Source organism: Lampetra fluviatilis, chromosome 28 (genome assembly GCF_964198595.1).
Source record: "Lampetra fluviatilis chromosome 28, kcLamFluv1.1, whole genome shotgun sequence".
NCBI classification, from domain to species: Eukaryota; Metazoa; Chordata; class Hyperoartia; order Petromyzontiformes; family Petromyzontidae; genus Lampetra; species Lampetra fluviatilis.
Window position 1 is genome coordinate 4,611,230 of NC_136302.1, and position 16,566 is coordinate 4,627,795.

General features: G+C 42.0%; 1 protein-coding gene across 12 annotated transcripts in view; it reads right to left on the bottom strand.

Moving 5' to 3' along the window:
- Positions 1 to 16,566, bottom strand: part of LOC144942709 (calmodulin-binding transcription activator 1-like) — a 529,165-nt gene that overhangs the window by 161,359 nt on the left and 351,240 nt on the right. For 10 of the 12 annotated variants that reach the window (XM_078869561.1, XM_078869566.1, XM_078869559.1 and 7 more), the window contains 2 exons: positions 3,056 to 3,209; positions 241 to 372 (listed from right to left, as the gene is read on the bottom strand). In XM_078869561.1, the coding sequence (XP_078725687.1) occupies positions 241 to 372; positions 3,056 to 3,209 (286 nt within the window). The remainder of the gene's footprint in view (positions 1 to 240; positions 373 to 3,055; positions 3,210 to 16,566) is intronic. The other 2 variants (XM_078869567.1, XM_078869565.1) reach the window with 1 other exon arrangement.

Consider the following 16,566-nt stretch of genomic DNA (forward strand, 5'->3'; position numbering starts at 1 on the left):
GGGGGGGGGGGGGAAAGTGCGGGGCTAAATGACACTCGCTATCGTTGACGCCGTACAAAAGCACTGTGCATCGTCCTAACGTTTCACTAAAACTTCCAGCGGGTTGGCGAGTCCATTCGAAGCAGGCATTGAAACCCCGGGTAAAAGCGTTGGGTCTCTGGCAATACTGAACCACTCTCCACACGCTGCCTTCTATGCAGGTGCGACAGTGATACCTGGGCGGGGTGTTTGTTTGCCTACCATTGCACAAGCAGGTGTGTGTCCTGGGCTGCGGCTTGGCTTGGTGGCTGTCCATGATCTGCTGAACGAGCTGCTCCACTGAAAACTCACTCGCTCCATTGCCATTTCCACACGTCCATTTTATACCATGGACTGCAAGGCCATATACATACACAGACACAAAGTTGCATCTCCTGTTATTGAATGGTAATTCATATATATCTCTCTCGCTCGCTCGCTTGCACTGTGTCTTGTTCGTGAAAAAGATTACGTATCGGTTAATATGAGCAAAGAGAAATTGACGAATTGCGATTCGAAATCAAATCATGTTATTTGATGCCATTCGTGAGATATAGGGATTTTGTACGGTGTTTAATTTGGAAAGAAAATATCAACTGCACCGTCTTACGATCGAATCACCCTGGATGCGCCCAATCTTCGCCGGATCTCAGAAAGCCAAATCCCGGATCGAGCGTGGGCCGTGCTCAGATGGGCGACGGACACCGTGCCCAACGGACAGACAGCTGTTGAGGGCGTCGTGGGCAGTAGAGGGAAGTGCAACAAAGTCCATTGCTGTTCTGCCTCCACCACCCCCTCCCCACCACCACATTCACCAACGTGCACTGACCGGCAAAGGTGAAGTATGGTTAAACAAACCCTCACTGCCTGAACGACGCGGGGAGGCCTTCGTCCAGATGTGGATTGAAAAACAGGCTGCGTGCGTTTACTGCATAATTTGATCAATCGCTTTAATTGCGGTATTTATTTATTTAAAACATTCGTATCGTACGGTTACTCTTCAGGCATCCGGTCACAGCCGACATCTGGCCTGGAGAGGCAAGCGAACCTCTAATGTAGCCATTACAGTGGGGATGAATCTCGGTTGTTGTTATACGGTTTACAAATTCCTTTTTTAATAACATAAAAGAGTGACCTCTTCTATTAGCCGCGCTATGTGCAGCGTATCCATTCGCACCAACCGTGAAAGAACACGCGGAATGTTCTCTACACCAAACCGCAGTGTGTTTTCATAGCAAAACTTTACTTATTTGGTGATGAAATGTCAGGGGGTGTGCATATCGCTTTTAAACGCACGAACGAGTCCTCTGATAGATATACGGCATAATGAATAGTAATGTGCAAAACTACTGCATACTATGTTTAATTACCTCAGATGTTGCACTGGATAATGATTATTCACTTCAATGAATCGTCCATGGCTAACATGAGCAGATTTCAATGTGTTGGCTTATGTTTGGAAATCAATGTAATTTGTTTATTTCAATACTATTTACATTTTAACAAAAATAATAATCAGATACTGCAACTTTGTCTATGAAAAGTATTGTGCGCGTGTGCTTTTGTGTGATTACCCTACAATTACCGTATTCTCCCGGTTTATACGACGCACTATCCCCCCCGCGTCTTATGACCCGGTACACGTGTGCGTGCGTGTGTGTGTGTGCGTGACCAGATGTGTGTGACTGCATTGACACCGGGCGCTAGTTTGAGGTGCGTTTTACTTTCCGGAGCCGCTCATAATCTAAAGAACACGGTTAATACTGGAGGTCAATCACTATGAAGTCGGTGTTATAATTAATAAGCATGACGCATTAAGAAGATCGACTTTGAAGGGTGTAATAAGATATGACATTGCTGTCGAGTTGCAGGAATGTTGGAAATGCATTGCACGTTGCCACCACCTCGTGGTTACATGGCAGAATATCAACTTTGAAGACGAGGAAAATACGACAGCTGAACATGCAATGTTGAACAAGGGAGAGAAAAGTGCATACTGAATATAAGGGAATTAAGAGTAGTGTTTACGCACTGCCTGACTGCTTATCCTCATACAGAATCCCTAACCAAATAACTTTTCCCAATTTAATTATTGAGTCGATTAACAGGTAATCCTAGCACCGACGCTTAGAGACAATTATGATTGTATTCTGGAAACACATGACACTGTTGGATAGAGCATTGCTGACAAGGATGCCATGTTCATTGTTGTTCATAGGGAAGCGCAGGGATGGCACTCTTAATGGAAAATGACCGTCCCTGGACACCGGTACACATTAGCAAAGACGGTGACTGACCCATGAGATGGCAACCCAACTGCAACGTAGGACAGCTGCGCCAATGCATTGTCGCTTTGTGAACGAACTTAAAGCGAATTGGCCCCGTTCGTGACTGTGTGTGTCCAATGAAGTCTAAATGTGCTTCTAGGTGGCGTTAGGAATATTGTGCACGTGGAAACATTTCACATTGGAGTAGACGAGCACCATTACGATGACGAACAGACAGGCACAGTCAAACAGACCTGCTCACACGGAGATGTTAAACAAGGAACACAACATTTGGTCACATTTGCAGTGTCCGAAAGAACTAAATCGTTGAACAAACAACTGCAACTCTTAGACCCAAAATAGATGACCTATATTACTGGGGCAATCGGCACGTAATTACTGAGGACATTATTTATGAGGAGATTTCAATTGTAAATAATGAGCAATTTGGCAACCGAACATTGACTACATTCTGTCACAATGGCTCATGATGTGTGGCCATTTATATAGGAATGCACGGAGACAGCATCTACACGCTGTATATGTATACACACATGCATATGCACACACAATTGTAATTAAACGAATGCATAAAACAGAGGTGACCTAAGCAATGAATGGCAACATGGGCTCTCTCTCTCTCTCATCAGTGACGGCTGGCCGAAGCTGCTACCTGAGGCTTCTGTCAAGTCCAATTGTGGAAGACTGGGACACCCCCCCCCCCACCCCCCTGTCCTGTCCGCACGCACGGGCACTGACACATTACTCACACATGGGCTTGAGCTGGCCCACCAACTCCTCGCGTGACCACTTCGCCCATTCCTTCCGGTCGGTGTTGATGGAGCACAGGATTGGTCCGCATGGTTTCCCACAGTCCTCGATGGCTGGAACATTCAGGTAGTGGACCAGCACTATGTCTGGATTCTGCGCCAGCAAAGGGGTGAAGACAAGGAGCAGAATGGTTAATGTCGCAATGCCACGGAATTATCTGTCGATGTCTCGCATCACAGTCGCAGAGACGCATGGGCCATCAACACTGGGAGTTGCAAATGTTTCCTGAAGGTACGAGGGATGTGACCTCGGTGGTATTTAGTTTGTTGTCCTTCCCCACAGCTCCGATTAGCACGGTTGGCTCGGTATGGTGCGAAAGACGTTCAACATACATACATACAGTTTAACACGTAGGCTTTCGCGATCGATATTATCCACGAGAGGGTTTTGGGTTAGATCGCCTGAATATAAATGTGTCATTAAACCCACCACCACCAGACACAGCCAATTAGTAAGGTTTGTCACGGAAACAAAGCATGCCAATTCGTTACAAGTTCAGCACACCCGTGTGGTGGCAGGTTTAATGACACATTCATATGTACGCGATCTAACCAAAACCCTGTATTATGGATAGATACATACATACAGGAATAAGAATATCTCACAATATCAAACGAGATAATAACTACATGAAACTGACAAAGACCAGAACTTTGAATGATTTATGTTCTGGCAAGATGAACATATTTCCCCGGACAGCCATGATCCTGGGAAAACGAGGAAACTAAACTAAAACTATTTTTAATTTTACCAGGTACGGCCCACTGAGCTATATAGCTCTTTGTCAGAAGCGACCTTGCCACAAATGATAGCTCAATGAAGTGGCTCATCATGTGGAAATTCATTGCAACCAACTACTCTAAACGCATGTTTGTTTCTAAACGTGAAGGGAAAAACTGGAGGAGAAAAATCCAGGCGACCACGGGGAGAACTCCAAATATATAGGCGTAAGGGTTGGGATCGAACCCACAACCTCCCGTATACCAGGCGAGGTACTTACAGAGCAATTACCAAAATAATAGAGGAATTGCCAAAATAAAAGCATGTCCTCACATTACTATTCAAATACTGTTAGTTTACAGAAGAGTGCTATGTGTACTGGGTATTTCTTTCAATTGTTTGGCAGATACGACCTTTTCTTTAGATTCAATGAATAATAGCAAATACAGCCAGAGCGCTGTGTTGGTTAGAGACTATTTAAATAATATATACGGCAATAAACCTTTTATATTCTAAACCCAATTAAACTGCCTTCAGAGTGTGACACTCAATAAATATGCCATTACTGTTCAAGTCAAAGCAAGCATCAGTAATGGGGAACTGCTTTCAGGCACCAGCTACCAAGTATGCCATTCAACAACTTCATTGGGGAAAAAATGTCTTCTCAAGACATTAAAATGCAAATTCAGTTGTCTAATAAAGTCACATTTGATTACAAAAGCATTACTGTATAATTCGAGCTGCTCTAATCATTTAAAGCGGCCCTCCGGCGTGCCTTCGGGTCGTACCACGTTCACGCTCGGCACGGCGTCCGACGTTTCACTCCGCGTGCCTTGAGCTGGGTCAGGAAAGCGAACAAACGATTCGTCGAAATTTAGCGAAATGCGTTTGCGGGCATTATGCCCTGGAGAGTGCGCGGCACAGCCCGAGCGAGAGCACATGCCGGAGAGGTGTGACGCAGCGCAGCGCCGGCCTTTAGCTTCCCCTCACGTTCGGCATTCTCAGTAAGCTTCTAATTATATTATTGGTTCTTTCGGTAAAGTCACGTAGAAGGGAAAATAATAATAATTTAAAAATATAAAACCATATTTTTTTTATTATTTCCCTTCTACGTGACTTTACCGAAAGAAGCAAGAATATGAATCCCAGCAGTCATGAAAGCTTTAAATCAAAATTTAAGCTTCTATTTGTCTTTTCTTAAATTTTCCTCCACTTGGCCTGACAATATGTATTTTTGTCATGATGTACTTTGCCTTGATAATCTTAGAGAACGGCGCTTTATGAACGCCACTTATTATCACTACTGCTAACAAGGGTCTTTGTGAAAGAAAAACGTCAGGATTCTGCACAATTATTTACGCCTTTCACGATTAAAAAAAGCACGCATTGGTTTCACGCAATTTTGTCAGGTCGTACTGAATTGTGTATGTGCATACATACAGTACTACAATTATCGATAAACTCTCCAAGGCTGTTTATTTATAAATTGTCATGGGAAACGTGCGCACGAAACGTGGGCTTCGTGCACTGTCACTCCGTCTCCTGCAGAGGGCAATATAACATTAGTGGAGAAGAAGATGGAAACATCACGTGGGAAAAATGATGAAGCCCTGAATATTTTGACACAGTCGGCGAAGCTGTAAAAGAGTGAAACTTCACACTCCGCAAAAAACCCAACAACTTTTAAATGTATTAATTGTGATCCGCACCAACAAACCCCGTTAATCAACAATTATGATCACTCGTAATGAATCATTACCGAGGTGGCGGGAATTGGCTCCGAGGTTCAAATTAAAGTTGTGCTCATTTTGAAGGGGAAAAAAAAGACGTGGCCACTGATTGGATCCTGAATGAGAAAAGTGCTTTCCCTGTGGCCACCATTTTATAATGGGTTGACAACAGTGATTTCAGTCAGTCGACAGAGAGTAACTCATGCATCTTTCCTTGTTAATAATTCATTCGTGTTTGTATGAAAAGCACACAATGCAATGCACACGGTTTGGCTGAATAGGTACCAGTGCCTTCTGATAGCCAATTGGGATGCCCGAAGCCAAATTTTTTTTATGAGCTACTAGTAAGAAGACAAAGTACGTAGAGAATTGAGACATAACCACTATGCCAGAAGAGATCTCGACAACAGAGATGTACCGAGACAAGAGATAGAGACGCGGCAAAGAAATGGGCTGAAAATACAGTTACACATATAATTCAGTGAATTTCATCACAATGGGCAGTAAACACATGCCTACGTATTGGATACATTAATTTAAACAGTTAACATGGAATCATTTGCAAAGGGGCATCCAGGAGGTATGCACATTCGTGATTTTCAAGGAACACCATAGGCGATTAAACATATGCGGTTCTATGCAGCTCAGTATTCATGCGGTGGAGTGTATACAGCTTTTGAGAAGGGCAAATCAAAAGGAATCCTAGCTCGTCATGAAGAACTATCTAAAACTAAACTCTGTTTATTTTACCAGGTAAGGCCCACTGAGCTATATAGCTCTTTTCAGAAGCGACCTGGCCACAAATGAGATCCCAACAAAGTGGCTTATGTGGAAATTTATAGCAGCCATACACTCTAAATGCTTGTTTCTAAATGCGGAGGGAAAAAGCGGAGGACCAGGAGAAAAATACAAACGACCATGGAGAGAACATGCAAATTCCAGATATACAGCAGGTATCATCAGTGTCGGGTACGAACCCACGACCTCCTGTATACCAGGCCAGGTAGTTAACATCTCACAACCGCAGCGCGCCTATCATTCAACCATCCACCGTCGCCATCAGTAGCAATCGCCATAAAACGAAAAGCTGTCACCCACCTCCAAAATAATGCGAATGGCAATAATGAGATTTCACGTTGTACGCTACTGGTAGATGTGCCATCGCTGAGCAGCTGGCAAATGTAATGTTTTCCCTCCTTTATGACAATGGGCGGTACGCAGATTGACAGCTGGCTGCACGTTATCCGTACTTTTGCTCTGGCCTCCCAGAGACATAAACCACAATGATCACCTGGGTGGGTGTACCGTGTGCGCGTGCACACACACACACATATGCCGAATCAGTACACAGAGTTTCATGGGAACAATCAATATTCTTACTTTTACTTCAGAGACAAGGATATACGGGTTTTTCCCACTTTATACGCAATTTCGTTATGTATACATTTTCTAATTTTGGATTAATGGATCACCTATCTGAACAAAAAGCGTCTACTCTTGCAAATGTCACGGAATTTTTACTTTCCACATGACGTATGTTACATTTTTCTTGGGAAAGACCACATTATAACTTAGCCCTTTCCTGGCAAACTAATGGCCACTTGCCAGCCAGTGCCGTGAGGCGAGATGTTCTCTTCTTTGCCTGGTAGGGGTTATGGGTACGATCCCAACCCTGACAATGCCTGTATATTTGGAGTTTGCATGGACACCCCGTTGGTCATGTGGATTTTTCTCATCGAGAAACACGCATTTAGATGATTTGGCTGCTACTATAAAATCCCACATGTGAAGATACAAACCACTTTGTGAACTATCATCATGTGTGGCCAAAAATAGACCAGTCGGCTTTACCTGTTCAATACAAGTTTATTTGTGCAGCACAGGGAGAGCTGCCACTGGGGGTGCCCATGGCAGCAGGCAGGGAAAATGGGTGGCTGAGAAGTGATCCAAGTCGTTTTGAGTTGGTGAGTTGCGAAGGCATATATGTGCCCAATAAATGCTTATCTTTAACAAGCCACGCTTTGGTAAGTTCCTTCGAGTAAGGATCCTGTGGTAGTGATTTCTTTTCATGCATTTGTGAAACCGAAAGCAACGACTCAATGCAAACTGCCCCAATGACTAACCGCAGCCTACTGAGTTACCCATATGGATACGGTCGTATTTCGTAATACAAGAGAGTAAATATGTAAATAAAAAATAATTAATGGAATGTTCTGTTGATTGAATGTAGCAGGCCTGTTCTATTAATATATTTGGTCCATGCCCACCGCCTCCCTCGCCTCTTGCATGATAAATGTTGAGCCATAAAGGAATAGATGTCTCACCTTAAATCATGCGTGAAAAAAATATGAGATGTTATCTGATTTTTGTGACCGGGACCCTCAGCTTTCCAAAAGCTTGATTTACTTATCACCTCATAAATCAAAGCATCATTGCAGCTGCAACTTCATTTATAGCTTCCAATTTAAAATATTACACCATTTTTTTATTGGACCGATATCAAGTGTAAAATATTCACTGACCCGTTCATACAGTTCCATGACCTTAGCTACGCACGAATATAAAGGCCCCGCAGAAAGGCTACTGTCAGCGGTTTGTTATCGGTAATTACACACACTGCTCAAAATAAATTGGGTTTGTATCTGAATAACCCTACCACCGGAAAGTGCTATACTGTATCAACAAAAAGGAGAAACGCAAACAAAAAAAAGTGCTTTTCCAAAGGATATTTTTCAGGTCCATTAGTAAGCACCTGGGTGTTATTTCTCACCGTGCAATAGATTGGCCTGCTTTGCTCATCGCAGTTATTAGGCATTCCCAGTGGCAAGCCTGTCTCACTATCATAAAAAAAATTTTTATTCCCAGACATTTAAACTTAAAAGAGGTTGATTATTTTTTTACAAAACTCCCAATTTTTACAAATGAGATTGCAACAACAATAATGGTCATGATTACCTCGGTCACAATATTATCATTCCAAATGCAATGTTGTCAATTCCACTGCTGGATGAAGGCCTCCCTACGCCGTTGTTGGCCATCATGCTCAGTCTTATTGTGATACAAAACGCATTGCTATCACACTCTACGTGTGTGTAATGTTCTGTGTAAGCTTAACGTGTGTGTAATATTAATTTTGAAATCTCTCATTTAAAATAAATAAATGAAACAACCAGCCAAATAGAGTTAAAATATCACATGCCCAATGCATTACATGCTAAAATGTAGGGTACATTGACGTGCATTTATGTAATTTTAATAAACAAATAGGCACATTATTTTGCCTAAGAGCACTACAGCACCAGTAGTTTCAGGAGATATGTTAGCAGTTGGGGACGCGTGGCTGACTTACCAATTGATACATCGCCACTTATTTGTCCACAATAACCTAAACAACTGCAATAAAGTACTTAATCTATACCCAGATGCAGATGCAAGTCCATAGAGACTGTAGTTTTATACTGAAAGGGAGACGGGCTAAAACACAAAGATGAAGAAATAAGAATAAAAACGTGAATATAAGAAGATGAGTGGAAAGCAATCGTGCGTGAGCACAATTAATATAAAACAACATATACATCTAACATTACGCATTTATTTATTACAATGGAGCGCACATTACTCTTTGTAGGGGAGCCCTACTGGGAATGCCAATACGATACGTACGTACCCTCGACACAATTATTAAAAATCAGCGAACACAATGGTGCTTACGGCACTCGAGAGAGATGCGCTCACATCCAGCGTGGTAGTCTTAACAAATTATCACACTACAACAGTGTGCTGAAACAGCACTAATGGCTGATTACACAGAAGCGATGTTTTTAATTTATAAAATACATTATTAATACACTCAATTAAAACTATTATTCGATAAGCACGTGTACATCTGAAATTGTAAATGCACGTGTAATAAATTAATTTGGGATTTACTGAGCCTAATATATCCAATTAGCAATTAACTGTTTGAAAATATCTTACAGCTAAGAGGGGTGCACATTTCTGTGAGCTGTTTTGCAGAATTCTGATTTGTAAAGATTAAGTTCCAGATTAATCTCCCTCTAGGTTATTCGTCAGCAGGACATGTTTTCTGGGCAACAAGATGAGGCCGCCTTACAACATTAGACTATCAAAGCTCAAAGTTCATATTTGTACTGAGTGAGCTACAGAGTAGTTCATGAACGAATACATGAACAACAACAACAAAAAACCCCACTATGTTCTTGATTTTTCAGCAATTGTTGGAAAGAGGCGCTGCCATGAAAAGTCTTGCACACACCACTGCTGAAACAAAAGCCTCCACCAGATGGAGCTCGTCCATACAAGCCCCACAAAGAGGGCATTTGGCCTACTCTTCCACGCCTGGCCAGACGTCTTGGAAGAGGTGGGGGAGTACCCTCATTTTACCCGACCGATAACGCGCCCTGATGAGCGGCGAACGGTCCACGTGCTTTTATTGAACTTAACTTTGCTCATAAACGCGATTATACACGTGTAGCATTCGAGCACCAACTTAATGTGATTTTTTTATATTTAAAAATTATTGGTACAAATGGGAAATTTAAGTGAAGCCAGAAGTCACACTTGTTGAAGGGGGGAGGGGGAGGGGGACCCAGGTGCGGTTCAGAATTCACACTCGCCACCGATGTTAGACGCGGTTGGGAATCGAACTCGGGTTGTTGGTTTCATTGTGTAGCGTGCTAACTATCGCGCCGCCGCTCCACCCAAAGTTCCTGTATCTATTTAGAAAGAAAACAAACATATTCACGTCCCGTAGCATACCGAAAGCCTGTGTCCTCTCATTAAACGAAGCTGCAAGTGAAAATTACGACTAATACAACTTATTTAACAGCGTTTCATTAACTAAAACAGCAACGACTAACGTTCCGCTTCCCCCCCCTCTCCTTTTAAATCATCGCTTTGTCATAAAGTACGGTGGGGCTAACCCTGCTCCGTTTGCTTCCAACTCCAAAACCAGGAAGAGGCCCGTGCTACGAATACATCACCATACATCTTTAATGCCGCCATGAGCCACTGTTAGCTCTATTTCTCAGCAATGCTAAAATCAGCACAAAGCCATTCTTCCTGTCATTACCCCGGGGGAAGTGCAAAGACTGGGTCTGGTTTAGGGGTGGACGACTGGCCGGAAGCGGGGAGGAGTGGAGGCACAGCGGAGAGAACGTGAGAGTCTGGAAACTTGTTTAATGGCAAGCACAGGGCCTTTTCCGAGACTGCAGATCCAACAACATTGGACTGGCATGCCCTCACACTCAGCCACCGATTTGGGGCTTTAATCAGCTCTGAAAAAATTGTTATAGACATACTATATAACCACTAAAACGCCCCATTTTTTCTCTCTCAGATATTTAAATCGTCTCCATCCACATGGAAACCAGACAAATATGCATCGCTCCATTTGTTCACAGCCACACATATATATACCACACGCAATGTAAACATAATATGTATACAGAATATTGTATATGCACATATAAATTGAATTGTAGGCTGGCTGTTACAGTATTTGCACTTCTGTAAACTTAAATTTGAATGCATGTAACTGCATTTCACACGTCATTTGTGCGTTGTTGAAAATCACCGCTGAACGGTTTTCTTTGGGCTGGCGAAATAATGTGGACCGAGTGTCAAATTGTGATACAGACCATGATGTGAATAACAATTTGAAATCAAAGCATCTTGGCTATTTCTCTTATATGTGAATCTGGGCATATATAATATCTGCTGGATCAGCATTATATAATACCAACATCCCAAATATCACAATCCACTCCCGAAAAAGAGAATGTTGTCATACAATGTTTCTGTAACGAATAACGACCAGTGCACAAACACTGGTGATTTAATGTCATCGAGTGGAAAGTCACGTCTCAAGTAGACATGGAGGGACAACGATATATTTCAGCTGCAGCAGCAGGGGGCATGCCATGGGTAACGGCGTAGATATGTAGAAGCCATTCCATATACAATTCCGGACGAATAAGCCCAACATTCGTATTATACAATAAATTCTTCATTTATAATTGCAACATGTGTATAAACAGAGCACAACTTAGTGAAATTGGGTTTCTATTATTAACGACTCGGAGTAGTTCAACTTGACAGAGTCAATATTTCCCTGTTTTTATTTGAATAAGTTGAGCTACTAAGCATGTTTTCAAAGTGGAATTGTTTCTACTTAGCAGCCACTATTAACGTCATGTTCTGTGATTTAGACGCTGCGTTTACAGTCGCCTCACATTTATAATTGTCAGTAATTGCAAGGAATGTATTGCATGAGGTGTATTTAAACTTGAGATTTACCCACATTCACCGAAATGGATGTATACAATATACTTTTTGTCCTTTTTAAAAAATATGTTTTTTAGAAGGACATTAATTTGTAACCATTTTACCGATTTCACCCAATATCTTTGTTCAAGTTAAACGGCAATTATTCCAACAAAATGTGAATGAGCCAACTGCACTGCTGAAAAAGGCAGTTCCCGTGCCTTTTTACTGCTCTGAGACAATGGTAGATATTCCACATTCCTATGGCAGGAGAAATGCTAGCTTAAAAGATAACCATTGTTGATTAAATTTCGATTTAAAGCTTTCGTGACTGCAGGGATTCATATTATTGGTTATTTCGATAAAGTCACGTAGAAGGGAATAATCAAATAATCAAAAGAAAACATAATAAAATAATACAATTCTCACGACGTTTCAACCACAATGCAAGCAGCCGTCCTCAGGTGAAGAAACAGAGCTGTCCCAAAGACTCATTAGGACGCTGTCTTTCGGACCAAGAACATTGTTCATTAGTCAACTCACAATCTTGCAATTGATGGTAGTGCATTGGAACCAATATGCCAGACGACTGTTTTCCACACAACTGGTTCAAGCAACTCAAAATATACGGCAGTGTTAAACGTATTTTCAAGAAAAGCTTTTTTTTTTGAAAAATAAGTAAACATTTCACGATAAATTAAATTCAGTCCACGTTGCATGAAATGTATCGATCATCGCCTTTATATTACCCACATGACATATTTACAGACCTGTTAAAAACGTATTGATTATCAATGAAAACAAATTCAAGGCATGTCTTCCTCCTCTTTTTTTTCTGCCCTCAACTCGAATTTTTCCCAAGCAGTGCTGGACTTTGGGAAAACATTTCAAAATAAGTTCGCAACCCTATTCAGAATAATGGACCACACATAAATGAGGAGCTAAATCAATGAGTGTTGTTTTTTTTTACAAAAGACAGAATCGTAACTCACACTTTGTTTACTGCTGTAAGTCCCCCTCCCCCCCACTCTGGGGTATAATGTTTGGGTGAAATTAATGTACCGCAGTACCTGTACGTAGAAAATTCATCTTATAATATTTTCCTGACTTTGACTTTACCATAAAATGTGTTTTAAGACATTCTGTCTGTAGTATATTAAACACAGTAAATGCACAGTATAGGTGTGCATTCACACATACGCTGTATATCAAACAAATACAAAGATCTCCCGCATGGCCTCAACAGACTTTTAGGGAAAGCGCTGCTAGTGAGCACCTAGAAAGGCCAAAAAGGCACACGAGGGGGTGAGTGGCGACCACCACACTCGGCCGCCTTTGTCTCTGAGTGGCAATGTTTACACACTGCACCAGGCACTCATTTGGTGCTGAGTCGACCTAGGGGAGGCACAGGACCGGTTCAGATAATCGTCACTGGTATTGGCCGTGGGCGGAAATCGAACCCGGGTCGCCAGGTTCATAGCGCAGCGCGCTAACCGCTACACTACCGCTCCCCACACACACATACACACATACACACACACAGACACACACACACACACATACACACACACAGACACACACACACATACACACAGTAATGCACGTTTCTGTCTGTGTACGAGCAATGGGAAATACAGATGCAAATGAAATGTTGGAAAAAAAATCGAATAAAAAGCCTTCTGCTTTTAATGGTCAGACCACGTAATTTTGCATAGAGCTATGTGTGTGTCTGACCCATGAATATCTGTTAACATTAACCCACTGTACCGTTCCCTTACATGCTTTATACAGCGTGGCCCAAAAGTCAGGACACAAAGGGTTATTATATTTACTTTAACAGATCACATAGGGTTATTGCATTAATTTTAACTAACGTTCAAATAGACTTCCTTCAACATTAACACATGATGCACGAATTCTCTTTTGAAATAAATTGAGGACTTTTGTTTTAAGATTACATGTGTAATCTTTGCACATCCATCAATTATGTTTAGTCTCAATTCATTGAGGGTTCTTGGTCGAGTTTGTAAAAACGACGGATTTAAGGTGAGCCCACAGGAATAAGAAGAAGAAAAATAGATATTAACAATGACAATCGATGGAATATTAGCTTACGAACACGCAATTGAAAGTTTCAATGCCAGTGTTGAAATAAATAAAATAACCTTACGTGTCCTGACATTTGGGCCACCCTGTATAGCGTACAATAATTACAGTATACCCAATTTGCCAGCGTGTGCAGTGATTGAAGAGGACAATGAATGTCATCGGCAGTACAATGTCATTATGTGAATGCATAACAGATAAAGAATACATTCACATGGTAATAAAGAAGAATGACACGTTTATTTACATAAGTACTCTCTGGTTATGGATGGGTATATATGTAGATTTTAAAAAATAAAACTATGCTATTCTTTATTGTATGATAAAGGGTCCTCTTTGACAGAGGCACACACAACATATATTGCAGTCAATATTATACTGGTAGGAACTACCTGGTTCCACCAGCCCATAGGGGATTCTTGTGTCCGTCCGTCCATCGTGCATCCAAAAATGGGAGGGGTGGGGCTGGGTTGAGAGGAGAGGGTGGGGAGGGGCTGGGTGGAGAGGGTGGGGAGGGGCTGGGTGGGGAGGGGTGGGGCTGGGTGGGGGGTGGGAGGGGTGGGGCTGGGTGGGGAGGGGCTGGTCACCCCGTGGTGCCCTTATAAAACTCAACGTTTAACCTACTCACGCTGGCTTGTGCCCGCCCTCACAGTCGGCCATATTTGCGGAATACACCACGCCGCCGTTGACCCTGGCCATTGACCGAGCAACCCAACGTTCCTACCAGCTCCCTCCGCAGGAATGTGTTTGCTGGTTTAGAAAGAGAATACGGTGATGGAGGAATTTATATTTTAAGTGAATTTCAAAGATGTCTAATAAATTGTGCAATGTAATAATGCGACTGTAATTTATAAGAATTTACTTGTTTGTCCAGAAAACCGACACCGAGACACACGACTATTTGTCAGGAGGGTCCTGCATTGGTGTGTATTTTTATTATAAGATGTTTTCAGCCAGTGTACCTGTGTTTATACGCGTGGAAGGAAACCGGAGCACCCGGAGAAAACCCACACACGCGTGGGGGGGCAACTCTCTATTTCCGTACAGATGGATACATGTGGAGATTAGTCCACTCGCTGCATTGCCTTCTCCTGGCCAACAGGGTATTGCACCTCCTCGACACCCACGGGAAGGGAGTTTCACAATGTCTCTGTGGTGAACCACCAACCCTCGCTGCCTTCACAGTGCTCGATTTACAGCCAATGTGCATAGCCACCACCGCCTGGCTATTCGTTAGCATTCACAAAGTATGCAGTCTAATAGGCCGCATTTTCTATATTAAAATCTAGGGAGTTACATCGTTCTTCAAACCAAGATATGTGGCCGAACTCTTGTAAATTACTGTTAAAATCAATTTAAAATATTTTAGCCATTTATAGGTACAATTAAAAAGCAAATATGAAAACATTTCGGAAGAAAAAATGCATGCAAAACTCACGTAATTTAAATGCTGGACCATACTTCACCAACCTGGTCAGCACAAGTTGGTGAAGGGGAGGCGCCAAGACCAGTTCATTTATCACTCATCACTGATTTTAGCCGTGGCCAGAAATTAAACTCAGATGGCCGGGATCATAGAAAATCGCGCTAACCACTGTGCCATCTCTCCTCCGTGCACACTGAACGATACTTTAATTACAAACATATGCGAACTGTCAAAACACAGAAAACGTGAATATACTAATGTTTCCAAACCGATATTTACGTCTGTCACATGAGAGAAATACACATACAGCAAACAAAAACGAATATTATCCACCTGTACCGGCATCCAACAGCACTGCTGCCTTGTTGCATTAAGGATTTAGACGTTACACTAGTGTCTGGCACGGTGCTACAGCTTTCAATGTGACTCTAATAGGAACCAGAGGCATGGAAAAACATACATAATGCAAGCGGAACCCATTTTTTTTTCACTCTTGAGGCACAGCAATTCATCTAATACAGTCCAGAGCAGGTGTAATAGCAGCAGGGGGTTGAAGAAAATGCCTCACAATCATTTAAAACTTCGCAAGCTAGATGAGGCACAAACATTGCTCACGTGTATACAATCGCGAATTTGCACACGATCGCACACACACGGCGAACAGCTATTTGAAAATTGGGTAGACCTTTGAAGGAAGTGCACTGGAGTTTGAAAGCGTCAAGCCATGCATGCCTAGGGTAGGTGTCTTCAAAGTGCACGACTGTAATAGCATTGATTAAATCACCGCATTAGTTTGCTTCCTTCCAGGAACAATATCTTGCAAGTAAATTAAACCTATGATATACACATTTAAAAAAATGCATTCAATGTGTTAACATTCATTCGAAACGTAACTATGTAGAATGTAAAAGATACGTAACATTGACATTTAATTGACATTGAATTTAAATAATGACCAAATATGGTAAAATTCGCTCGTAATTGGTATTTGCAATGTATTTAATTCAGCATTTTTTTTATTTCATTGTTTTCTTGCGTAGCATTGCCCATCAGTGTCTGCATTGTAACAGTTGCTTTAATCAGAATATCGAGACATGTGAGGGTGATTCACTCCAGTGGCACAGTGCTTTGTTCACCGCTCCATGAATCCAACTTCCTGAGTTAGATTTCCAGATGTGGCTAA